We start from the raw sequence: 27,249 nt of genomic DNA, 5'->3' as shown, positions 1-27,249 counted from the left end.
CAGTCACTAACACCATCAGTCACTAACACCATCAGTCACTAACACCATCAGTCACTAACACCATCAGTCACTAACACTATCAGTCACTAACACTACTAACACCATCATTCACGAACACCATCAGTCACTAACACCATCAGTCACTAACACCATCAGTCACTAACACCATCATTCACTAACACCACTAACACCATCAGTCACTAACACCATCAGTCACTAACACCATCAGCCACTAACACCATCAGCCACTAACACCATCAGTCACTAACACCGTCAGTCACTAACACCATCAGCCACTAACACCATCAGCCACTAACACCATCAATCACTAACACCATCAGTCACTAACACCATCAGCCACTAACACCATCAATCACTAACACCATCAGTCACTAACACCATCAGTCACTAACACCATCAATCACTAACACCATCAGGGGGTGCGGCAATAGGTGAGGTGGGGCCCCGCAATAGTCGACAACAAATTTCAAGGTGGTGATCAAGGGGGGGAGGGGGGGGTCCCAACTCGTAGCTTTGGCCACCAGGGGGGTGGGTGGGGGGGGGGCAAGGCACCCCCTTGCCCCCCCTCGCCCCCACTGCCCCCCACGCTACTGCCTGGGATGTATTTAATTGGCACGAGTGGCGGTGGCGTGCGCGCAAAGGCGCGCGTTCAAAGCAGCAGTGTCCAACGCGAATTCTGCGATGGACAACTTGGGGGGGCTCGGAGACAAAGGGGTCCAGGCAAGCGAGCGTTAGAGAGGGGTTCAGGGTTGCGGGCAATGAGTTTCCTTTGATGGATTCGGCCACGCAGTTTCCTGTCGGGCGAAGTCGCGGAATGGGTAGAGAAGTCGGCACCGACGTTTCATTTGAATTGGATAGACTTGTCGCGACTAATCATAACCCACTCCCCACTTACCCCACCGACACCCTCACGGTCCCCGTTACAGTCAGACAGACAGACGGATCAACAGACAGACAGACGGACAGCCAGTCAGACGGACGAACTGACAGACGGACGGACAGATGGACAGACAGACAAACAAAGTGACAAACCAACAGACGGACACCCAGGCCGACAGTCAGTCAGACAGACAGACGTACCGACAGACAGACGGATCAACAGACAGACAGACGGACCAACAGACGGACAGCCAGACAGACAGACGGACCAACAGACAGACGCATAGCCAAATAGACGCACAGTCAGCCAGCCAGACAGACAGACGGATCAACAGACAGACAGACGGACCAACAGCCAGACGCACAGCCAGACCGACAAACGGACCGACGGACGAACGTGCAGAGGGACACCGGGGTGGGTGGATGGTGGGGAGGGGGTCTCGCGCGCGCGCCGCGGGGCCACCTGGAGCACGAGGGTGGCGGGCTCCGTGTCTGCGCGCGGCTCGTGCAGCGAGGCGGCGAGTGCCACGACGACGATGTAGAGGGCGTTGGGCAGCAGCGCGAGCAGCGACAGCGCGGGCAGAGCGAGGGGCATCGAGATGAAGAGGGCGAACGTGAAGAAGACGCGCCACGCGAGCGCGTCGGCCGGCTGCGCGCCCTTGCCGCCGGACGCGTACGAGGCGAGGTATGCGTAGAGGAGCACCTCGGAGTGGAGCCACGCCACGTAGGGTGCCGCACGCTCGGCCACGATTCCTCGACGCGCCAGGGCGAGCAGCGGAGCGCCCGCGCTCACGCCCAGCGCGGCCACCACGAGCGAGGGGAGTTTCTCGCGCGAGTAGAGCGCTGCGCACGTGGCCAGGACGTAGGCGCCGAAGAGGGCGACGAAGGCGACGAGAACGGTGAGGGTGGCGGCGCGCTGGCGTCGGAAGTAGCCCTGGTAGAGCGACTCCACGGCCGCCGGCTCGAAGGTGAGACGCACGAAGGGCACGAGGCGCGAGCAGCACGCGAAGACGCCGCGGTGCGACGCGGAGCGCTCGGCCGAGTACTCGAGCGAGTACTCGGTGGCGAACTCGTTCTCCGACATGAGGCGCTTCTTGGCCATCGTGCTCGGTTGGCGTGGGGCGGGGGGGGGGGTGCTGGTGGTGGTGCTGGTGGAGGTGGTGCTGGTGGTGATGAGTGGTGCTGGAGGTGGTGGTGATGCTGTTACTTGTGCAGCTGGTGCTACTGGTGGTGCTGGTGGTGGTACTGGTGGTGCTGGAGGTGGTGGTGGTGGTGGTACTGGTGGAGGTGGTGATAGTGATGCTGAGTGGTGCTGGTGGTGATGTTGTTACTGGTGCTGCTGGTGCTACTGGTGGAGGTGGTACTCGTGGTAGTGCTGGCGGTATTGGTGGTGGTTTGTGTGTGGATTTTGGAGTTGTAAATGATGACGACTGCTTTGAGTGGACGCGAGATGTAAGTTGAACTTCTTTCACACCGTACGTAGCCAACCGCGCCAATCAGTGGTTAGTTTTCTGGATCGCGATGATTATGCGAATAGAGGGTGATGACGAGTGTGATGATGATGATGGTGACGAAAATAAAAGATGACAATGAGGCTGATTAAAAATAATATATGATGATGAAAAACAGCGAAGATCTTTAAAAAAAATAGAGGAAAACCAATAGCAAGAGATGACAATGATGATGAAAGAAACGAACACAGTTGAAAGGATTTCTAACAGCCGAATAAATCAATAACAACAATAAAGTATGAAGAACAATAACACGATTGAACGAAACTATATTTACGTTAAACAATAAAGGGAAATCAAAGGTAAGACAATCACAGCAACGAAGGCGATGAAGATGATGATGGAGGCGGCAAAGATGAAGACTACGCAGATTTTATGAGCAGCCGACGATGATGATGGTGGTCACGATGGGACCTCTCACCCACTAGCTCCTCCAGGACCCTGGCTGCTTGCTGGAGTAGGTTCCAATGCGATCCCGGCCCTCCACACGCAGTCTCAAACCACTGCCCATAGAATCTCGACACTCCAGCGCTGTCCACGCGCTCAGCAGCCGGAATAGCGAACGCTCCTTCCCCCGAATCGTCGGACCAATTGTCAGACGATCCAGGGGCAGGCGGTGTACGGAATCAATCGGCCTGGCAATAGCTCCCCGGTGCCAGCGATGTGTTCGTAAGCCTCTTTCAATCCAAGTCTTGCAATCCCCGTCTCGCAATCAGTCTCTTGAAATCCACGTCTCGCAATCAGTCTCTCGAAAAAGCCAGTTTTGAAACGAGGCTTTTTGCAATTGCCAAACCCTTGCAGTCTTACAACGCCACTGTTGCAATCTCAATCTCTTTAAATCCCCGCCATCCCATCCCAATCTTGCAATCCCAGCTTTGCGGTTTGACCAAAAAAGAACACACCACCTTCAATTCTGCGCGTCCTCTCATTTGAGACACCACCCACACCACCACCACCACCACCCACAACAGCCCCACCCCGTGGCCCCACCTGGGTGTGATGATCATCGCGGGGAAGGTTGCGGCGTGGTGGTAACGCGAAGCTGTCACCCAGCAACCACGAGGCCAACCTTCCAAGCGAACAAAATTAAATATAAAGAGACGTGAGCCCGGAGTTGTGGCTCGTGGGGCTGATGTTGTGTCATGCGGGCAAGCACCGAGCCCAGCAACGCCCCTGAAAAAAAATCCTCGGTTCGAATCCGAGTGTCCTCCACCCGCTGTGGTTTACAGCGGGGTTCTCGGGTGTTAGCGATACGATGGCCTCGTGGTTTATGAACATTAACTCTTGAAATTGGTTCATCCCATCGGTGAGAATGATCAAATCGCGATTACCACGTGACACTCGTTGGAAGGATGATGACGCGGCCAACGGGTTCGTAGCGCAGCACGCTGACCGCAACGCGACCCGCTCCCCACAACCGCACGCGGCACACACTCGGATAAACACAGGGAAGAGCTCCGCTGTCTTGAGCACGGAGATTTATTTAACCGTTAGCGATGTGGCGTCGGGTAGCAGACACCTGGGGAGCGTGCACACTCGCACACAACGCGACACAAGCAAGGACTTGATGACCATCGCTGCGATGAAACGCGCAAGTGAACGCTACCATGTGACCTCAGAAGTTGACGGGTAAAAGGTGGATAAGAAAGTCCGCACCACAACAGAGTCAAACCATCCACGTATTTAGGAATACAAAGGTCAAACGCACGTCGTCACGAAGGCTTTTTTGTTTGTACGTTACACATTTAAAGTTCTATGTATGTACATTTGCGTGTATATATGAAGACATATTTAGGTCCAGTGTAAGGTCTTATTGCAGAGCTTAAGCGCAGTGTATTTAGGTTAGACAGATGTTATTCAATCGAGAAAGGACCAGATCAGGCCCGAGAAAACAACGATGTCAGATGCCACACTTGTGGCTCAGGAATAATTGAAAGAGGAAGAGTAGTCGTATTCTCCGCACTAATACGCTCTTTTCTCCCGTGTTTAAAAATAAAAGGTGCGTCAGTTGTGTTGTTAGCAAGTTGGCACAGTAGGGGGCACAGGTGGTGCATCAGCCAGTCGTCTCGGTCAGTCGACCTGTGGCATCTGGGTCTGCCCCGTGACCCTGCGAGCGGGCGTTCGACACTTCACGTGGCCTCAAGGTGCACGTAGCCTGGCACAAGCATCGTGGTGACGTCACCGCCACTTAGGGGTGAATGGCGGTTGTTGTGATCGGCCTCTGTTGAGGAGGCTCGTGAAGGACGCTACTGGGCAGTTGGAGGCAGTCGTCCTCCAACAACCGAGGGTGGAGGAACGACACTCACAACAACGAGCCGAGCACCGGGTGGCTAAAGCACAGCAAATTGGCACAGTAGGGGGCACAGGTGGCGCATCAGCCAGTCATCTCAGTCAGTCGACCTGTGGCACCTGGGCCTGCCCCGTGACCTCCTGCCAGCGAGCGTTCGACACTTCACGTGGCCTCAACGTGCACGTAGCCTGGCACAAGCGCTGTGGTGACGTCACCGCCACTTAGTGGCGAATGGAGGATCTTGTGTTGTTGTCTGTGACGGGATTTGTAGAACGTCATTGGCACCGTGGCACAGGTTTGGGGTAACCATTGTTAGACGAGTCAGTGGTTAATTGCATACTGATAATTAGACGGTTCACACACGTAGAAAGATAAATACACAAATTCCCCCATATAGCCTTAACAGACTGTTGGAACAAGTGCTGTTAACGAGCACCTATGAAGTTGACACGACACACGAGGGGGTGGGTGGCCAGCACAATGCCCGGCCGCCTTTGTCTCCTTGGTGGCAATGTTTACACATCGCACCAGGTACACATTTGAGGCCGAGTCAATCTAGGGGAGGCCCAGGACCGGTTCCAATAATCATCACCGGTGTTGGGCGTGAGCGGGAACCGAACACTGGTTGCGGGTTCGTAGTGCCACACGCTCACCGCTCCACCACCACTCCCCACCGCCGCACGCACACGCAGGCGCACACGCAGGCGCACACGCAGGCGCACGCAGAAAATGACGAAATGTGGTATCATGTATTTCGGCATGGAAGAAGAGGCAACACAAACAAGGCGATGCATCAACTGAAATATAACGGCAGGTCACCGACCGTGACGTCTCATTTGGCCGATGAACGACGCTCTCCAACAAAAGAAAGTTTTACATATATATTAAAAAAACAAAAACTAACAAACGGCAATGAGTGGAAGAAATCCTACGACGCCCTCGATGCCAACGCAAAGTAACATCCCGACGCAGCGGCAGCGTTACATCCAGCGTCCCCTTTATGACAAACATACGTGTGCTCAAACTGTCCCCCCCCCCCCTCTCGCGTCTCGCATTTGGTCCGAAACAACGCACGCTCTCTTGAGAAAGATGAGGCACTGCAGGGCAAGCTGCACGAGAAAATCTTGACGCGCCGATTTCGATCGAACCGCAACGGCCTCGGCCTTTAACGGCGACCCGTTCCGAAAGTCGTTAAAACTAAAAGCTAAACAAAGCTCCTACATTGCACACGTGGGCACATACGTGCCAACATTTTCCAGTGAGGTCGAGGGTCAGTAGTGACTGCATCACAAAGCTGCTGCTGCTGCCCCTGCGATGTGCCGATGACCTTAGTGCAGGCGGTCGGCAACCTACGGCTCTTTTCAAGAACCTGCTTCGTGACACCGTTATTCAAAGAGGACTCACCGTCTCGTAATTCAAGTGCATAGCAGCTCTTGAAATTGTACCGAATTCGACTCCTTTTTTGCCTCTTTTTTAGTTACAGTATTTTCATTGCCGACCCCTCCCTCCCCACCCCCCGTCTTAGTGTGTCATTTCCGACGTGGGTGCAGTTAGCCGTAGGCCAAAGTTAACATCGATAAATGTCGATTCTGAAACTCGCGGTGCCCGCACTGAATCGTCATCACGTGCGTTCTTACGAAAGGATGTTTTTTTTTTCAATTCGCATTTGTTGTAATTATTTCACAGGACACCGTCCAGCCACCATGGGTGCCACCGAAGAATCGACTCTTCAACCGTGACCCCGAAACCCAAGGATTCATCGCGACGAATCGACGCGTCCGACGAATTGTTCCACCCCTTGTGAGCATCGATTCACCTCCCTTTCCCCCCCCCCCTCCCGTTTGCTAAATTATTAGGATTCAGGGTCACGATTTTAAGTCAAATTTTCTTGGACTCATTCGTATTGTTTGCACTGTACATTAACGATTAGTCATGGAAAGTTGTTCTCACCATTCTAATAGCGCAAGGCGATGAGGGTAGCGCTACCTCTCACACGCGAGTATAGTCGGCCAGTAGCGGGCGACGTTGCAATGTGGTTTTACACAATTCGGTAACTTTGAAAGTAATAAAAAAATATTGCCAAATTCGGACCCTCAAGCGGGCACACGAAGGCCCTACCCTCGCTAACGTCCCGGGATCTTTGCAATGTCCGCGGTGGAGCTGGCGTGCGCGTGCGAGAGTATTTATATGGGTAATGCACACCGCGGCAGCGTCGACCAGGGCGGTCCGCTCGATTCGAACCGCAAACCTCCGCAACGACAACAAGCGGCGACGCGCTCGACTCGATTGAGTTCTCATTGCTTGCGTCTGTTGGCTGTTACCATGTTACCCTGTGCTTTGCTGTTACCTGTATTGCTCAATTACTGTTGTTACCGGGCGAGCGTGGGGGGAGGCCCTGCAGCGGACTGACAAAAGGTCCCCCACCCCCGCCCCCCGCCTAGCCTTTACCAGTTAGCGAGCACCTGTTAAGGCCAGAACGGCGCAGGAAGGGGCGGTGTAGCCAGCACCATGGCCCGGCCGCCTTCCTTTCCCCATTGCCGATGTTTTTCAACAATGCAGCAGGTGCTTATTTTTAAGGCGGAGTTGACCTAGGGGAGGGCCGGGGTCGTGGGGGAGGGGGAACACCTGTCCGGATATCGCTCGCCACCGCTCTTAGCCGCTGGCGAATCGGACTCGAGAGTTCGCTGGCGGCATCACAAGCCGGCGCTGCCCCCCCCCCCCCCCACCGCTCACGTACACGCATGGTTGGGAGGGGGGTGGAGGGGGTGGGGTGTTTTTGGGGTTCCGCCGTCACGGTTCCTCGGGCGGTGGGCACTCCGGGAGGCAATCGTGAATGGGCTCCCGCCAGAAGGTGAAGTCGCTGTAGCGCTCGGCGCACGGGAAAGCGGCGGTGGACTCGCGGTGGCGGAGCGGGAACACGTGCTCCACCAGCTCGCCCAGGCGGGTGTACCTGCAAGAAAGATAAAGATCCCCCGTGTAGCCTTAACCGACTGTAGGGGCAAGTGCTGTTAGCGAGCACCTATGAAGGCCGGAACGGTACACGAACGAGGGGGTGGGTGGCCAGCATCACGCCCGACCGCCTTTGTTTCCCCAGTGGCGATGTTTACACACCGCAACGGGTACTCATTTAAGGCTGAGTCGACCTAGGGGAGGCCCAGGACCGGTTCAGATAATCGTCACTAGTGTTAGCCGTGGGAATTGAACCCGGTTCGCCAGGTTCATAGCGCAGCGCGCTAACCGCTACACTACCGCTCCCCATTGTACCTGCAACGCACGCACGCACACACGCGCACGCGACAAAAACTATTTTTATTTTCCAGGTGAAGCCCACGGAGCTATATGGCTCTGGCGGTCGCAAATGATGGCTCAGCGAAGTGGCTTATCGTCGTGTGGAAATGTATAGCAACCTGACGTTGATTCTAAATGTGGAGGGGAAAAACTGGAGGACCCGGAAAAAAATCTACGTGACCATGGGGAAAGGCATGCAAACTCTAAATATACAGGTGTCAGGGTGGGGCTCAAACCCACGACCTCCTGTCCACCTTGGTTGATGAATGTCGGCTTTGCAACAACTAAACGGCCTTAGCAGAAGCAATGCACCGACTCTAGATGTGAAAAAACTAAAAATTACTGACGTTTGAATCGAGTCGCCCCTATCAACATCACCGTGCCCCCCCCCCCCCCGTCACCAACTCACGAGGATTTGTGGCCCTTGCTGTGCTCCTGGATGAGCTCCCCCTTTGGGTTGACGGTGAAGATGTGGTTCTCTGGAACACCCACCTGCTTGTACGCGAACACGTCCTGCGTCGTGCAGAAACACACGCGCACACACATACACACGCGTGAGCACAAAGAAAAACATCCCCTGCTATAGCCTGTAACAGACTGTTGGGGCAAGCGCTGTTCGCGAGCGCCTATGAAGGCCGGCACAGCACACAAGGGGATGGGTGGCCAACGCCACACACATTTGAGGTTGAGTCGACTTAGGGGAGCCCCATGACCAGTTCAGATAATCGTCACTGGTGTTGGCCACAAGCGGGAATCGAACCTCGGTCGCCGGGTTCGTAGTGCAGCGCGCTAACCGTTGCACTACCACTCCCCATACACACACAAATATCGCCAGTGGAGCGTCGTTTGAATTTGCAGGACGTATCGCTAGAGAGGCACCGACGATACTGGCGATGGTCACTCGGCCATCGTCATGTGCAAACCGCCGTGCGGGAGCCGGGCACTTACGTTGGTCTTGTTGCCGAACGCGGCGTAGAACGGTTCGGAGTGCGGGCTGAAGAGGTGCTTGATGTCCGCCAGACACTGGATCTTGAACTTCTCTGGTTTCTTCTCGATGACCTCTCTGCAGGGGAAGCCAGGCACAACGAGTGCACGGTGCATATATGCGAGCGAGTGGACGCCCCGAGCGTGCGAGCGGTCGATGAGCCATCGGGAAAGGGGGCGAGTGGACGGGTGGGTGAAAAGGTTAGCGGGCGAGCGGGTGGGCGAATGATCGAGTGAGCGGGCAATTGGGTAGGCGAGCGGACGAGCGAGTGAGAAGGTGAGTGGATGGGTGAGTGATTGAGTAAGCAGTCGAGCAGGCGAGCGAGCGAGTGGGCAGTTGATTCAATGGATTAACAGACGAGCGTGTGGGCGAGCGGTTTACCGAACAGACATATGACTGAGCGGTTGATCGAATATGTGAACAGGTAAGTGGGTAGGTGAGCTATTAAGTGAATGGGTGAATAAATGGGCGAGCAGATGACTGCGTGGGTGAGCTGTTCAGCGGGTGGACGACCCCTGGAATGAACGCGCGAGAGAACGAGCCCACGAGCGGGCGAGAGTTTGAGCGAGCGAACGGTTGAGTGCTCACCGGTGGAAGGCGAGAAGCAGGCTGCTGGGCGCAAGCAGCAGCGGGCCGCGGGGCAGCTCCGTGCCCTTCTCCTTCACCCAGTTGAGGTAGCCGCGCGTCATTCCCGCCATGCCGATCGCGCGCGCAGAGCAGTACAGGAACTTGTACCCGTTCCTGCGGAGGCGACGGAGCCATAAAACATGAGGGCATACGAAGATACGGAATGGGAAATAACATTCCCGAATATCGGTTCCTAGGCGGAATGAACGGTTAATCGTTGCCGGCGGGGGACAGATTATTCGTCTGGTCTGGTGCGCGAGTCGGCTGATGTGACGCTCGCGCTGGGAACTCGGTGGTGTGAGAATCGAGGGTGTGGGTGTGCGCGGCAGTCCGCGTACTTGTGGATTTCGTGGTAGAGTTTGGCGATTCCCTGCTGCGTCCAGTCTTTGCCGAGCGTCGGTAGGATCTGCCCCAGCGCGTCCGACCTGCGGAAGAAAAGCAACTCTTGTAAATTACCACATTTTCGAGTTCCCCTGACTTAGGGGCAGGATTGTCGTTCAAGATCCTTCTACCCTGTCCAGTGCACAGGCCTCTTCTCCGATTGCAGACGAGGTCTCGATAACTGTAAACGATTTAACTGACATCATCAGAGATTTGTTATTTTGTATGGCTGATGTAGATTTTGAGCAACAACTACAATTTCATATTCAGGTGCTCAAGGCAGACAACCGCGTTAGGAGCAGCGGAGCGAATGGCTGCGATGTCTCCTTCGTATTTGTGGATCGGAGCATTGCGTCACGAAACGTTGTACGGTCTTTGTTCTGGATGAGCACGGTCGCACACTGAATGATACAACGAGGCCTTTAACATTCTCTCTCATACACCAGATGGAGGGGGCTTTGGAAATTCCCTGCAGAAATTTACCCTAAGACAAATGTAAGAGGGCCGCGAGGTACAGGCTGATGAGAGTGGTGAAGCACGCCGGCTGCCACCAGCGCACAGTCTCCTGTAAGGGAAAGTGTTGCCCCCTACGGTGGCACTTAGGAATGTAAACTCTGCCTTGTCCGCTTCCGTGGGCCATTCCCGAACGTGATTGTTTAATCCCGGAAAGGTGGAGTATTCACAGCAGGAGCGATGAATGATGTGTCTAATCAAAAGTTAATAATTTGCAGGTAAAATTTTAAATGTGGAAAATTTGGACCATGACACAGGCACATAACGTCCACTGTGAGGCAGATAACGTGTAGGATGTTTACGGTTAATACGACCGCAGAGAATTAACCAGGGCAAACGCTGGATTCGAACTGTAAACCTGTGCAACAAGTGGCCAACACGCTACCACTGGGCCGTGTCACCACCCCCAAGACGGCGGGTGACACTGCTGTGGGCCACCCAAATGGAAACTCCATCTCGTAACGACAGCGCGACCAGAATAACTACGGGCGGAAAATGTTAAAAACATTTTATTTTTAAATCAAAAAATCCACGGCGGGCAATGCACACGCGTCGCTCACTTGGTGATGGTGCCGTCGATGTCGGAGATGATGATCTTGTCGTTCCAATTCCACAGGTAGATGGTTCCCTCGCAGCGGCAGGTGCCCTGGTACTGCGTGGTGACGCTGAAGCTCACCGTGTTGGGGCCTTCCTTCAGCTGCAGCTGAGCCTGCACACGCCGGCCGGCCGGTCAGCCGTGGGCTAGGGTCAAGAGGTCGGTGCACTGTTCCATCGCTGCCTCGCTGCTGTTAGAGCTGCCCCGTGTCCTAACTCCCCAGATGTAGCTCCTCTTCATGGTAGCCACCGACTGTCTCCTACTCGTAACGCCTGCGCTGCCGCATCAGCCCTCATCCTGGCACCGACTCCCCCACCCGCCGCACTCCTCGCCCCCCCACAGACCCCCAAGTCAGTTAAGGGCCCCCACATTCGCCCACAATAGTAAAACAGCAGCACCCCTCCTGTCGTGCTAGCCGACACTTGGGGCAACCACCGCCAACAGGGCATTCATTTCTGCCACGTTTGCCCGCGCGGCCTACCCGGAAACAATTTCCGCAGCCTGGCACACCACATCCGATAAAGCTCCTCGCTATGGCTGTGGATACTACCGGTGGGGTGCCATCCTTCTGCGGCCTAACAGTGGCGACCTGGAAGACGCTCGAGGTAGCCAATCGAGCTCCGGTTGTGACAACGACCATGGGGGGGAGGGGGGGGGGGCACACACGGTGGGGGGGGGGGGGGAGTGCGGGGAGGGACCCACGTACAATTTGCTCAGAGGAGAGGCGCAGGGACTTGCGGAACGCGGTCACGTGAGGCTCCCTTTCCAGCAGCGGCACGGCGCGCGGCACCGGGCACAGCTCCTCGTCTTCACTCGACGACGATGACGACTCGTCGTCCTGCAGCCTGAGGTGGGGGACGAAGAGGTGAGAAGATGAGAAGCGGCGAGTCACTGCAGCGCGGCGCTTTCAGATGTGCTTCTGCGGCCGTCGAGAACGCTCTGCCTTCCGATATTATTAGGAAGCCGCTGGAGCTGTGCAATTTTAAATCATCATCTAGATTTCTGTAGAACTGGTTTGCGTGTTTAGTTTGTTTTCCTTCCTCCGATTAGCACCGTTGGCTATGTACGGTGCTAAAGAAGTTCAACATACATCCGTACATAGTCGAGGGGTGTCAAGATGAGAGGCGATGACTCCGGCGGGGGTGGTTGGATGAGGTAGTGAAGTAACAGCGGGTTCGACGAGGGGGGGTGAGATGATGAGAGGGTTAGACGGGGGGGGGGGGGGGTTAGACGAGGGGGCGGGTTATACGAGGGGGAGGGGTCAGAAGAGGGGGGGGGGACAGACGAGGGGGGGTTAGTCGAGGGGGGGTTAGAGGGGGGGTTAGAGGGGGGGTTAGAGGGGGGGTTAGAGGGGGCGGGGGTTAGAGGGGGGGGTTAAAGGGGGGGTTAAAGGGGGGGGTGAAACGAGGGGGCGGGGAGAGCGTGGATGCCGTTGTTCCGTGACGGGCCAGGGCCTCACCGGATCCCCGTGTCAGACTGTCCCGACTGCTCTCCGCTCAGTCCGCTATCCGGCTGCAGCTGCTCCCTCTTCCCTTCCTGCGAGGGGGGGGGGGCAGGAAGCACCGAGGGTTTGTCAAAAAGATTGAACATTTGTTTATTCCTTCATTCATTCGTTAAAATGTCACCACTGGTAGTAAATCATTTTCTAAGTGGGTAAGCGGCGGTGTAGTTATTTGCGCGTCGCACTACAAACCCAGAGACCAGAGGTCGATGCCCAACCACGGCTACGACTATTATCTTGCCACCACCACCACCACGCCCCCCAATTTAACCAACACTGACCAGCACGGTGTACGGTCTAGTGCAACTCCAACGATCGACACGGCGTGGCGAAGCATTCATCCAGAAGCGGATTAGAAACATGCATTTGTCCACGTGACAAGCGACTTCGTTGAGATCTCATTTGTGATAGCCGAGTCACTTCCGAAAAAGAGCTACTACATAGGTCAGTGGGCCCTTACCTGGTGAAATAAAAAAAAACAATTTGACGAAGGTGTCATCGTCATTTATCGTCGTTACGGTTACGATTTGACTGGGGGGGGCGTGATCACACCACCGATAAGCCGGCCGTCTTTTTTTATAATCTCATCAACATCAAACCGACGGCTTCTAAACGAGCCGACTGTGCCGTGGAGGGTCGGGGCGTGAGCGCGTGCGGCCTCACCGCCTTGGCCGAGTTGTCTCTGCGACGCCACGAGAACCACCACCGGTTGCTCTTCTTGGGCATCTTCTCCTTCATCAGGGCCTCCACCGCCAGCTGCAGGCAAACGACAGCGCCAAACCACCCGCGCCGTCACATCGGTTGAAGTCGGCCACGGCGCCAGCGCGGCGGAACCTGCTGCCGCGTCGTTATTAGGCTCCGGAAGTCGTGCCGACTGACCGGCGTGGTCAAGTACGGTCAAGTAAACCCCACGAGCCGCACGGAGTGGAGAGGCCCTCATCCAGCAGTGGATTTGCGAAAGGGATGTCCATGTACAAATCGGTTTACGTCGATGCGTTCGACTGCCTGAGGACACACTTGGTGCTTGATGCTTACGAAGAAAAAAGTTAACTTTCGTCGATTGTCAATTCACCGAGGGTCATGATTTTCTAACGTTCTTCAAATGTCCTAATTTTCGCAGGGCCCCAGATTCAAATACATTATAATCCACAAGTTTTTGTTGTTGTTTTTACCCGATCCTCCTGCATCCTGCACCCACGTCTCCCACCCTTCTCTGGCTGTGTTCTATTCCGAACCTCCCAAGCTGTTAACCCAAAAATAACTGAGCAGGACCCTCCTGAAAAGTGAGTCATGAGACTCGGCAAGGCTTTAGAGGGTAATCTAGCGTAATCGTTAAATAACTGAAATTTCTAGGGTTCTCCACGCGTGCCCGTGTTCACCGATCATGGAAACCCAGCGACGCAACGCCTACCGCCTCTTGAGGCCTGGTACCTTTGGCAGGGGCTTGTGGAACGCCTGCATGGACAAGAGCATCGGTGCAGCCACTGCCCAGTTGTAATACCTACAGACACGGGGACACATCCGTTACGCACAGGCTGGGGCTCGTAGAAACACAGGCGCACGCCACTGGTGTGCCACCTTGTACGACGGTGGATTGTAAAACACGGGACGCTTGCGAAATAAAACGCCGTGCTCGGCCTACTTGTTTCCAATGAGCACCACGAGGTTGAGGTCGTCGATGAGAGCCGGGTTCTCGAGGAACTGCTGGAAGGAGACCCTGTGAGCCTCGAACTTCTCTGCAAGGGAGGCGCACGGGTACCACGACACCCCGCCCCACACAACTTCAACGGCGAATCTTCACCCGGTCACTTTAGGTCCAACAAACATCCTCGCTGTCAAACGCCTGCCCCCATTCAAGTCCAGCCTCAAGGCCTTTTCGCCTCTGCCGATGACCGACTTGGCTTTGTATCTCCCACGCATAACATCCACTGTGTGAACACAGGATCTTGAGACGCGGTCGCATTTAGATGCTATGTACAGCTCGGCCACTACGAAGTGCCATGCGCCACGCACCTAAGAGCTCCCGTATAACCTACACAGGCTCTTGGAGCAAGTGCTGCTAGCGAGCACCTATGAAGGCCGGTACAGTACGAGGGGGTGGGTGGCGAGCACCACGCCGGCCGTCTTTGTTTCCCCAGTGAAGATGTTTATAAGACCGAAGGTCAGGACTGGTTCATATGTCACCTATGTTGACAGTGAGTGGGAATCTAATTCTTGTTGCTGGGGTCATAGCACAATGCGCTATGTCGGCCACACACCACGACCAGCACCACCGCCACTACTGCCACTACCTCTGCCACGACTCACAGCACCATCAGCACCACCATCACCACCAACGCCACCACCAGCAACACCTTGATCACCACCACCAGCACCACCAGTACCAATAGCACTAGCACCACCGGCACTGCCAGCACCACCATGACCACAAGCACCAACGCCCCGACCGAAACTGCCTCTGCCATGACTCGCACCACTGCCAGCACCACCATCATCGTCAGCAACGCCACCATCAGTAACACCTTGATCACCACCAGCACCGCCACCACCAGCACCACCAGCACCACCAGCACCACCACCAGCCGTGTGTCCGTCACGTGCCTCACCCTGCGAGATGTTGCAGGACTCGGCGAGACCCCCGCACAGCGACAGGGCGACTGTGGAGGCGTCTCCCTGGGCCGAGTCCGACAGGCACTCCGTGCCGCTGTCGGCTGCACCGCTGCCCACCGACTGCGGCGAGTGGGAGGGCGAGCGGGCCGGCACGGCGGCCACCTCGCCAGGTCGACCTGGGGGGCACGGCTCTCCCTCGCTGGTGGTCGGAACGACGGACACGGGGAGGGAGGTGATAATTGTGATGAGTAAGATGATGATAGCGATAAGATGATGACAATGACGACATTGATCTTTACAATGAATAGGATGACGATGGGTGGTGGCGGCGAGGATGACTGATAAGATAATGGTGATGAAAACTTAAGATGACAGTGAAGATGATAATGATGATGATAATAACACTTAGCAACATGAAGGGAAAGATAATGATTACGATATGACGAAGTCAGTTTACCTCTTGGGAAAGTACATGGCAGCTTCCACTGGATCCAATCTCGACAGCTCATCCAGGTAAATATCGCTCTGCCCCAGGTATTGGCTGCGTTTTCCCACCTCTTTTCAAACACAAACGAGCAAAACACGGTCACAAACACGATCACGGCATTCCAAGCACGCTCAACAAATGTCGGGGGGGGGGGGGGGCACGAGAAGTTGACACAAAACGGAGAGAAGGGGCCGTGCCTTTTTTCCGGACGGGCGACTCGGCCTTGGAGAGGGCTTTGGTCTCGTTGGCGTCCATCGACTCGGGCTGGAGCGGCGCCGCCAATTCCGGGTGTTCGCCGGGTGCCACGTCTGGCCCCACCGATCCGGCTGGGTCCGATAGTGCCATGAAGCCAGCTTCTGATCGCCAAAAACAGCATCATGAAAAAAAATGTAATGCAAAAAAATTGATTATTTCCACCCCCGGAAGCCCCCAAACTTACTTCAATGTCACGAGCCGGAAAATCGATTCAGATTTCTCGCAGAGCAGTGCAACCCTTCGTGATGGAGAATGGCCCACGGAAGCAGATGTCACAGAACTACCTCCGAGAACCTTCAATTGGCCTCTGAGCCACCAGGCCACCGTTTGTTACGAGTTTATCGAGACGCACAAAATGATGAAGAGTGCAGCGGTGCTGGCCTTGCACTGCTAACATGAACCATCAGTTTTATCAATACAGGTAACCGCCGACTTGCGACCCTCCGCTTTTATGGCCTTTCTTATAGTAAGACCCCCACAGTAACGACCAAAACGCGTATCTACGACCGCCTAATGACTGCTACCGACGCCGAGTCTATTGGCACTGAGTCTGCGCATGTTATGCGCTGACTCAGTGCCAGTTGGCGCTGGTTTGCTCTTCTGCCGTATGGGTATGTTGAGTCTAGCCCGACAGCCTGCAGCTGCATCTAGAGGGAACGCATCTCTTTCGCAACGCAAATTTAGCCTTTCGCTATGTCTGAGAAGAGGAAATGTGATGCACATGCAGAAAAGTACTTGAGGATTTTCAAATGTGTTTGTTTTTATTTAATGTGTGTAAAAGTCATGTTCAGTTACAATAAATGTTTGTTAGGGTTATTTTCATGTATTTTCGTGGTAGATTTTGGTATTTTTACGTTATGTAATGGGTTTCAAGGAACGGAACCCCAATGTATAATGTTGCGCCTCTGGGAATCGAGGGTTCGACTTACGACAGCTCGACTTGCGCCCGTCGTCCAGGAACCAATTAGGTCGTAGGTGCGAGGGTCGCCTGTGTCTTCACTACCGTAGAAGTCACGTAATATACCAGTCGTCCGTGAAAGTAGCATCCATGATAGCAGGGGTGGGGAACCTTGTTTCTGCCAAGGGCCATTTGGATATTTATAACATCATTCGCGGGCCATACAAATTTATCAACTTAAAAATTTGCCCGTTATATATTGTTCAAACATTTAATTAACTCGCCCCTAATGTGATGGCTGGCACTGCTTCTCTTTGGCGAGGCGTGACTGTTAGCTGGTATTGATGATGTTGCTACTCGCAACTGCTTTTCCAGGTTTGCTCCTAGATTTATTGAATTTCGAGTCTCGCCTGCGGTTGCCTTGGCAGGGCCAGACTAAATGATTTTGCAGGCCTTATACGGCCCGCGGGCCGGACGTTCCACATCCCTGCATTATAGAAAAATTATAATATGTCCTCCCACATCTGCGCTTCCCGCCTTCACCAACCCACACAAGCAACTCATCATCAGTAGATTGCTAAAGGGGGCCATACATGTCTATGTATGAATACAGGATGTAAGTTTATATTCCCGTATGCGTGCATATGCAATCTTGGCACGGCGGGCACACACACACGTCCGCCCACACACACGTCCGCCCGCCCACACCGCCCGCCCGCCCGCCCGCACCGCCCGCACCGTTCTCTGCCGTGCGTCCGCCCGGCTGTGCCGTGGCCGGCTCCTGGGGACGCCCGTCGCCGCACTCCCTCCGCCCCGGCGGCGAGGCCTTGGGCTTGAGCAGCGTCTCGGGCCGCACGGTGGGCCGGCTGGTGAGCTGCGGCGGCGGCGACGAGCACAGCACGTTCCAGCACGACGCGTCCCCCTCCGCCTCGCCCGCCGACATCGCGCCGCCGCCGTAATCTCCGCCTCCGCCGCCGCCGCCGCCACCGTCGTCCTCCTCGCGGTCGTCGTCGTCGGGCGAGGAGGAGGGATGGAAGGCGGGAGGCTCGGCACGTGGCGGTGGCGCGAAGATGTCGTCGTCGGTGTCGCCCGAGGAGTTTGGCGGCTCGAAGATGACGCGGAAGTGGGTGGTGTCGCGCGGGGCGATGATGTCGACCACAAGGGGTTCATCGTCCTCCATGTCCAAGCTCATCAGCTGCGGACGGGCAGGCGGAGCGTGAACGATAATCAGCAGCAGCGGTGGCTATAGCAGCAGCCGCCACGGATCTATCCACTGCTGCTGGGTGAAGGCCTTGCATGCATATACACATGCTCACACAAACTCACGTACACACAAAGGCATAAAAGATCCCCCGTGTAACATTTTAACTGACTGTAAGGGCATGTGCTGCGAGCACCTATGAAGACCGGCACAGCACACAACGGGTTGGGTGGCCAGCATCACGAAAGGCATAAACACACACCCAGGCGCACACACACTCACACAAAGTCTCCCAGCCCTGCTGCCTCTAAGCAACGTAGATTCTAGAGACTGCTGGGACAAAAGCAGCAGCAGAAGCAGAAACAACCGCAAGTCACCTGCGCTCTCTCGGGCAGCTGCCCCCAGGACCACTGCATGTTGCGGAGGAGGTCGTTCTCCGACCCCTTAGACACGAGCTCCGAGTCGCTCTTGGGTGACATGGGGCGCAGCGAGGATGGGCTGTGTGGGGTGGGGGGTGCGGTAGGTATCACACAGTGTGACGGAGGACAGACCGCCAAGACTGAGTATCCAGAGACACAGCCCTGGATCTAAACCGACGCCAGTCATTACACCGAACCTTATCTTTGTTCCTGCCATGAATCCTGTCACTCATCAAAGACTATCAATTAACTACCATTATCACCATAATGCTAGCCTTGTCCATAAACCTAAAATAACCATGTCTCAAACTCTAAGCCTGTCACTAACCCTAATGCAACTCTAGTCTGTCCCTGACACTAAGCCTGTCGTAAACCCAAGGCCAACCTTACGCTTAACTCTACACCTGTCACTAACCCTCACCCTAACCCTAAGCTGGCCAATAGCCCTATTCCTAAGTCAAAATTCATAGGTGTTACTCGCTAACAGCAATTGCCCCCAACAGTCTGTTAAGGCTATAGGGGGGATCTTTATCTTTACCTCTGCAGTGGGGACCAGTCGCCGTCGGAATGCGGGTGAACTGGGACACCTGAGAAGAACGCAGCCTCCATGCCGCTATTCACTTGGAAGGAGTTGTTTCTGCAGCGCGTGGTGAGAGAACATTTGTACAAAAATCATAATAAATCAGCAACACGCAATCACAGAACAAATCAACGGCAACGTTAGCAATCACTAAGTTCAACCGGAAACAACAGTTACAAGTGGAAACAAGAGCTAAAGCTGCCCGTGGGAAATCTCTGAGTCTTCCCAGGAGATTAAAAAGTCCTGTGTTTCACCAGTGAACTGGTTTGGACAAGGTCTGCGCTTTGGCTCATGTTTCTGGTTTAACTGGGTGACCGCAAACGTTGCCGCTGAATTGTTCTGCGATTTATCTACTTCCGCACCCTTCTGCATCACACGGCCGGCCGAGGGGAAAGGGGGAACGTCACGAAGCGGCAACAAAAGTTGGTGACGCGCCGGCAACACTTTATTCAAATGTGCTCTTCGGGGTGGTGTTCGCATCTCTGCGACACCGCATCAGCCTAAATGCACGCGGCCGCTAAGCGTTGGAAGGATTCAGGGGGTGGAGGGGGTGGGGGGGCTGGGGTGGGGGGCGTGGGGAGGACGGGGGGTGGGGCGGCAGTATCGACATGGCAGGCACTGCGCACACACGAGCGCAGCAAGACCTGAGCGCAGGAGAGGTGGCCGCTGCCTCCTCGTCCGAGTTCATCTCCATCGCAAAGATGTCGCCGTCGTGCGAGGCGGTGGTGGACGACTCCCTGCGGCCCCCGCCCGTGTCCATCTTCGACTTGCGCCGCCGCTTGCGCCGTTTCTTGGAAGCCGAGGGCGGCGATAGGAGCGGCACCGGCACGCTCGCGCAGGACGCCGCCTCTCCGGTCAGCAGCTGATGAAGGGGGAGGGGTGGAGGGAGGAACAAACACAACAGCGGGTGTTGTTCCTTGCCAGTGAACGTCATGCGATGCGTGTACATCAGCACCGGGGAGAATAAGGTGGTTGGGCGTGCTGTAATGTAAACAAACTCTACGTTTAAATTTCGATTTCCGTCCTCAGGTGAAGAACAGGTCTGTCGGAAAGACAGCGTCTGAATGAACAGGTCTGTCTTTCCGACAGACCTGTTCTTCACCTGAGGACGGCCGCTTGCGTTGTGGCCGAAACGTCGTGAGAATGATTTTATTATGTTTAATTTTTATTATTTTATTATTTCCCTTCTACGTGATTTTACCGAAAGAACCAAGAAAAAAAACTCTACGTTTGATATAGTTACATACGTTTCGAATGTTTTTCCTTTTAACTCCACCAAGCTTAAATGACCTTTTGTCAACACGAGCCAAAAATCTATTCGCTCCTATCTCGTGGGTGCACGCATAGTCCACGTAAGTCTAAAGTCGAAGATGACGTGGAAGACTATAAGTGAATGTCAGGGGTGGAATCGTAGCTCTAGCTGAAGTCACTTTAAAATCTCTTGTTGTCATTGACAAAGCTTCAAGCCCGTGTCAGACAGCCTGGGACACACTGCCTCGATATCTAGCTACGAGATAAGAGATGTTTGTTAAGCGTGTCACAACTTCCATTGTGCTCTGCTCATGCGAGACTCACAATAGTAAGAGTTCATATGTACGTTGGATGAGGCGGAGTTTCAAGTTTATTTTGTTTCATGAGATAAGAACTCAAGTGACCACGATGAGTCTCACTTGCATGGGTGGCCTGGGTCACCAAAACGTGCAAAAGCAGGACAAAGTGCAGCAACGAAGCAAACAAAAATAACAACAAAAACTGCGTCACAAGAGAAATCGAAAATATTACGCAAACATGGATATATATAGCAATGTTAAATAATACATTTCCGGTGGCGTAAGTCAGCTCGGGCTGATTGCAGTCGTGTCGCCGTGTCACTCACCTCCGGCAAGTCTCGGACTTTGCCAATGTCTTCATCATCCTCGTCTCCCAGGATCGGCTCCATCTCCATGTCGTCGGAATCATCCTCACCCTCGTCCCGGTCCGAACAGGGGATCGGGGACGTGACGAGACGAGCTGGCACCATGTTCTGCGGGAGAAAGCACAGCAGAGGACGGTTTTCACCGAGGAGGGCCAGAAAAAAAAAACTGCACAAGGCCCAACAACTAAAACCGCAACGTGAGGACGGGAAGACCAGAACCGCGATGACCCGACACGCGAGCGTTGGATAACAAACTTGAGAACAGCCAGCCACGTCGTGTGAGCAACCCAAAACACGAGCACAAACCAAAATGTACGAATAGATAAGAATAACCAACCCAAGTGAAAACAACAAGTACAATGGCAACGGGCAATGACGTGAGGACAAACCGTTATTTAAGGGTATCCCCGTGCCTCGTGGGTCGTGGGGGTTATTTGACCATACTTCCCCACGCTGGTCAGTGGCGGGTTGGTGAAGGTGGGAAGCAGAGATGTGGGAGCATATACGTACAGTACAACAATCTAGCTTTGCTGCAGTGCCCTCTTCTGCCTAGCCCACTAATACATGAATATATGATTTAATAACACTGTATGGGCAAAAGATTGATTAGTCCATCTCTCCTCCATGGTTAATATTTTGTTCATGTTCAGACAATGTTTATCTTTGGGCAATGTTTAGAAAAGCTCAAAAGCGTGTCCTCTCATTTCCCACTCGATATCAAAACAAAAATAAAAATAGTTGGCCAAATATTCCAATGCAGAGACAGGAAGTTTGCCCAATCTCTGGTTCTGGTTTTGGCTGCCTTTCCGCTTGTCCGTAGATTCCCACGCCTCTGAATGCACGGAAACTGTGCAGCTAGTTACAAACTTGGAATTTGCAATGCCCTCTACCAATGCCCTCTGCTCCGCATGCACCGTCAGTCTTGGGCATTATTTAACGATACTTCACCAGACTAGTCGGTGCAGGTCGATCAAGGGGTGGGCAAGACTGGTCAGATATTACTTGCCACTGATGTCAACCATCGTTGGGAATCCAAATCAAGTGGCCGGGTGGTTGGCAGCGCTGTGCACTTACCACTATGCCTCCGATGCTCCCACATACTATAACAAAACCAATGCATGTAATATTGTTTACATCTGTATACTGTCACTCACTGGCATTGATAAAAATAAAAATAACACGGCAAAGAGACACTATGCATATGGCCGGATCCCGTAATGTTTTCCAAGTATTTACAGATAATAGCGATAGTGCTTGCGCCAAAGACACAGGAGCAGCATGTCCATGGGTCATGACGAGACATGGGGTGAGGACGGTGGCTTTGCCAGCTGAGATGCCGTGGCGGGCCCTTTGATTAGCGTCTCCATGTTTTGATCGATTTGGCCGATTTTCTGAAAAATACATCCGAATGTGAACACAATTTAACAGTAAAGTTTCACTCGTGTTGGATGAGATTTACGCGCGAAACTATGCCTCCCAACAACCCCCCTCTGCCCAACCTCTGTATTAACAGACAGATGGACAGCGCTTCCTTTGAACCTCAGTTGGAAAGCGTTAAAATTAATGTTTAGAAAGGTTTACTTGCCTCTTGCATTTGAGTCTCCTCGACGAAAAACGCCTCTCCATTGTCCCCGAGTTTCATGTGCAAGTTCACGGGACGCCCGTTAATCTCAATGTCCACCTGAAACGCAAAAAGGCAAAAAGTATCTACAAAGGCCAGCTCTCGGCAACACTGGAGCATTTCAATTTTGATTTAAAGCTTTCGTGACTGCAGGGATTCATATTCTTGGTTCTTTCGGTAAAGTCACGTAGAAGGGAAATAATAAAATAATATACACAAGCAATCATCATCAGGTGTGAAATCCACAGCAAGAAAATTTTCTTGCTGTGGATTTCACAAGAAAAATGTTCTTGCTGTGGATTTCACACCTGATGATGATTGCTTGTGTTGCAGTCGAAACGTCGTGAGAATTTTTATTGTTTTATATTTATATTATTTTATTATTTCCCTTCTACGTGACTTTACCGAAAAAAACAAGAACACTGCAGCGTTTTCCAAACTCCACTCCTCGTGACCCACCGTGCGTGGTGTCACTTTGATGTGTATCGATCCCCTCCTTTAACTACGAATTGTGACGAGTGCATTTTTGGAGTCACGCTATTCTTAAAGCACGAGGCTATATAACGAAGGCGCTGTATCTCAAGACGTTTAAAAAGTTTCCCCGTAGTTTCAGATGTCACGTTCGGGAGATAGCACCGAAGCGGTGACCTCTTCCTGTGCTGAAAATCAATTGGCGATGCTGCTGCTACTGCATTGTCAGTGGTGCATAAAGCACAATTAACAAACTCGATACATTCGTTAATAACGCTGCCTTGAAAGGAAAAATATATAATAGGCGACGATAAAAAAATGCAATGAAGCAGGGCATTAACCGGAACATTACCTTATTTGTATTATTTGAAAAAATTCAATGCCGTTTGAGGCATTGCTATTGACGAATATGTTGCGTTTCCTGCACTGCAAGTCCAGCGTTCGAATCATTAAGCCGTGGCGGCAGCAGCAGCATCCCCAAACACGAATGAATGTAAACGTACACCATCCGCCATTCGTCACTCAGTGGCGGTGACGTCACCACGGGGCCTGTGCCAGGCCAGGTGCACTTTGTAAACGCACACGCACCACTTTCTCCCTGGAGCGTAGCACGCCGAGCTTGCCAAACCGCACGTGGAAAGGCGAGCACAGCAACGAGCCGTCTGGCTGGCGCACCACGATCACATCGATGCAGCCACTCAGTGTGGCTGGGTTCAAGCCCCGGTAAAGCTCCTTGACCGTCACGAACACCTGCCCCGCCAGCTGCCCCACGTAATTCATCCTCTCTCCCCCTCGCCGGGTGGATTTCTGCGTGGAAACAAACACACACACACGCACGCAAGGGCAGTGAGTGTCAAGTGTAATGGTCACCACGCCTGTAATCCAGCACTGTGTAAGGCAGCGAAGGTTGGTGGATCACCGCACAAAACACATTTTGTAAAACTCCCTTTCCGTAGGCGTCCAGGAGATGCCATACTCTGGCTTTCCAGGAGAAAGCAAAACAGCGAGTAAAATGATCGCAGTTTGTTACCATCTGTACGGGGATAGAGTGTTGCCCCCTCGCACACGTAGGTTTTCTACAAGTGCTCCGGTTTCCTCCCACTCGACGAAATAAACATCATGAATTGGCCGAAAACATATTTAAAACCCCAACGCACGACATTCCTAAGACTTACCTGGATAAGTGGATTTCCTGGATAATTAAATACATGTCATAAATACTATCAACAACACCATTATCATCAACACCATCATCGGTAAGGCTTTGCTTTTGTTTACTCTAACACGTGTATGCGATGTTACGACAAATGAGCCCTCTCCCCCACCTCCCACATGCTATTTGAACCATACTTCACCACGCTGGTCATTGTGGGTTGGTGAAGGTGTGGAGCATAGCATGGTACAATTCATGTTTATGAAGTGATCTCTGCTTTCCCCGCGGCAGCCTATGCCAACCGCTGCACGATAATTATCTTAAAACACAAGTTGCTCAACACAGAACCAAATGTGAAGCGGTCAGCAACAAACATCACTGTCGAGGTTGTAATAGGTGAGAGTTGAATCGAGAAATGCTGTTGTCACTATTGTACCAGCTTTGGTTGAAGGGAAGATGGGAATTCCATAGTCGAGCAGTGTTTCTAAAAATATACTTTTTGATTATTTGACCAGGTAAGGTCCACCGAGCGATATGGCTCTTTTCAGAAGCGACCTGGCCACAAATGATTGCTCAACAAAGTGGCTCATCGTGTGTAAATTTATAGCAGCCAAATAGTCTAAAACGCATGCTTCTAAGTATGGATGCAAAAACCGGAGGACCCGGAGAAAAATCCACGCGACCACGGAGTGAAGAGACAGACACGCAAACTCCGAATATACAGCAGCAGCTGCAGCAGGCGAGGTAGTTAACATCTCATAGCCACCGTGATGATGATGAGAGAGACACACACACAAACTCCAAATATACAGCAGCAGGCGTCAGGGGTCGGGATCGAACCCACGACCTCCTGCACACTAGGCGAGGTAGTTAACATCTCATAGCCACCGTGATGATGATGAGAGAGACACACACACAAACTCCAAATATACAGCAGCAGGCGTCGTGGGTCGGGATCGAACCCACGACCTCCTGCACACTAGGCGAGGTAGTTAACGTCTCATAGCCACAGTGATGATGAGAGACACACACAAACTCCAAATATACAGCAGCAGGCGTCAGGGGTCGGGATCGAACCCACGACCTCCTGCACACCAGGCGAGGTAGTTAACATCTCCTAGCCACCGTGATGGTGATGAGAGACACACACAAACTCCAAATATACAGCAGCAGGCGTCAGAGCCGGGATCGAACCCACGACCTCCTGCACACCAGGCGAGGTAGTTAACATTTCATAGCCACCGTGACACCCCCTCATCGATCCAAGCACACGTGAGCACTGTCCAGGCTCATGTCCCGCTTAGCTTGCGAGTTCAAACGAGATCTGGCGCATTCCAAACTTGTCAACACACGACATTGTGTGCAGCCCACAGTGTGCCAGGCTGTGTGTATAAGACACAGACACACACATAACCCAAAAACCTTTATCATGAATATCGGTCGTGAAAGCCTACGCTGTTACACACAACAATGTGCTATATATCCAAACATACGTACGCGTGACACGCTTAACACACAAACCACGCAGCACGTCTTGAACTGGGCCCGGCGGAATGTAATGAGCAAGTCTGCAGGCAAAACCACAACAACGACACGAGGCCTCCACGCGTTTCAATGGCACTTGGAATAGGGCAGAGAGCGAGCATCCCTCTTGCGTTCGGTAGCACGTACCTCAACGTCGCATGTGGATCGTCAAGAAAATGTGGCGGTGATGAGGGTGGTGGTGGTGTGGGGGGGGGGGGGTGGTGGTGGTGTGGGGGTGGTGAGGGTGGTGGTGGTGTTGTGGTGGGGGTGGTGGGGCGTGGTGGTGAGGGTGGTGGTGTGGGGGTGATGGTGGGGGTGATGGTGAGGGTGGTGGTGTGGGGGTGATGTGGTGGGGGTGGTGGGGCGGTGTGTTGGTGGTGGTGTGGTGGGGGGGGGGGGTGGTGGTGGTGAGGGTGGTGTGGGTGGTGGTGTTGTGGGGGTGGTGGGGCGGTGTGTTGGTGGTGGGGGTGGTGTTGTGGTGGGGGTGAGGGTGGTGGTGTGGGGGGGGTGGTGGTGGTAATGTGGTGGGGGTGGTGGTGAGGGTGGTGGGGGGGCGGTGTGGTGAGGGTGGCGGTGTGGTGTGGGTGTTGGTCACCGTTCGCGAACTCGAGGGCCGCCGCCGCCGTGCGACTGAAGGGCGATCAACAACTGGCGGGCCGGGTCCTACAACGTCCACGCCCCCGCTGCTCCAAGGGGGTTCGTGTGACGCGTGCGTTCACGTGTCACGTCGAGAGGAGGGCAAGGAGAGGCTTCGAACATCGAAGTGGAGAGCATCGTCGGTTTCGTTGTTGCGTGTCTGGTGGTTTGTTCGTGGCACGAGAGGCGAGTTTAGAAAGTCACGGCAAGCGGCGGCGGCGGGGGAAACTCGGGCAGTGAGATTTTTCGCATTGAGCCTGATGACGTCACCCACCGGAAGTTCTGACCCCCCCCTCTCGCCCCTCCCCTATCGGCCCTCCCAACTCCTCTTGCGCCCCCCCCCCTCTCGGCCCCCTCCCCCCCACCCTCTCGCGCCCCCCCCCCACCCTCTCGCGCCCCCCCCCCACCCTCTCGCGCCCCCCCACCCTCTCGCGCCCCCCCCACCCTCTCGGCACCCTCCCACCCTCTCGGCACCCCCCCCACCCTCTCGGCCCCCTCCCCCCCACTCTCTCGGCCCCCTCCCCCCCACCCTCTCGGCCCCCTCCCCCCCACCCTCTCGGCCCCCTCCCCCCCACCCTCTCGGCCCCCTCCCCCCCACCCTCTCGGCCCCCTCCCACCCTCTCGACCCCCTCCCACCCTCTCGGCCCCCTCCCCCCCACCCCCTCGGCGGTCTCCCCCACCACCAAGTTTATTTATTTAATTATGTTTAAACCAATCGCGAACGAGGATATGAATCCACCATGTTGGCTAAGGTTGATGTTCCCCCCCCTACCCCCTTAACAACCGCCCGATGGCAATGAGCGGGTGCGGTGACGTCACCCAGGGTTGTCTCCCCCTCCACCTGAAGCCGCGTATAGGCGCCATATTGGATAGGGAAAATTGTGAGAA

General features: G+C 54.1%; 2 protein-coding genes across 3 annotated transcripts in view; both read right to left on the bottom strand.

Annotated features, from left to right (window-relative positions):
- LOC133353274 (adenylate cyclase type 3-like) overlaps window positions 1-2,002 on the bottom strand; it is a 40,130-nt gene extending 38,128 nt beyond the window's left edge. Inside the window, 1 exon segment of the mRNA XM_061569383.1 lies at window positions 1,364-2,002. Within this exon segment, the coding sequence (XP_061425367.1) occupies window positions 1,364-2,002 (639 nt within the window).
- Window positions 2,003-3,872: 1,870 nt separating this feature from the next.
- Window positions 3,873-26,648, bottom strand: LOC133353207 (phosphatidate phosphatase LPIN1-like). Of its 2 annotated transcripts, none has more exons than XM_061569270.1 (22): window positions 26,321-26,648; window positions 23,637-23,855; window positions 22,542-22,637; window positions 20,918-21,064; window positions 19,686-19,903; window positions 19,000-19,098; window positions 18,420-18,540; window positions 17,580-18,036; window positions 15,886-16,041; window positions 15,659-15,758; window positions 15,198-15,400; window positions 14,234-14,327; window positions 14,023-14,092; window positions 13,255-13,347; window positions 12,550-12,626; window positions 11,797-11,935; window positions 11,056-11,204; window positions 9,940-10,026; window positions 9,563-9,715; window positions 8,938-9,052; window positions 8,399-8,502; window positions 3,873-7,651 (listed from the first exon to the last, which is right to left on the bottom strand). In XM_061569270.1, exons 2-22 carry the CDS (start codon window positions 23,826-23,828, stop codon window positions 7,492-7,494), a joined length of 3,030 nt encoding a protein of 1,009 aa, XP_061425254.1. In that variant the 5' UTR covers window positions 23,829-23,855; window positions 26,321-26,648; the 3' UTR covers window positions 3,873-7,491. The 2 variants fall into 2 exon arrangements, with proteins under 2 accessions (XP_061425254.1, XP_061425253.1); XM_061569269.1 differs by having other exon boundaries at window positions 15,886-16,044; window positions 26,321-26,647.
- Window positions 26,649-27,249: the final 601 nt, after the last annotated feature.

This window comes from Lethenteron reissneri, chromosome 43 (genome assembly GCF_015708825.2).
Source record: "Lethenteron reissneri isolate LAM-NWPU_2019-01 chromosome 43, ASM1570882v1, whole genome shotgun sequence".
NCBI classification, from domain to species: Eukaryota; Metazoa; Chordata; class Hyperoartia; order Petromyzontiformes; family Petromyzontidae; genus Lethenteron; species Lethenteron reissneri.
The sequence above is the reverse complement of the archived record's forward strand: the minus strand, read 5'-3'. Positions and strand labels throughout refer to the sequence as shown.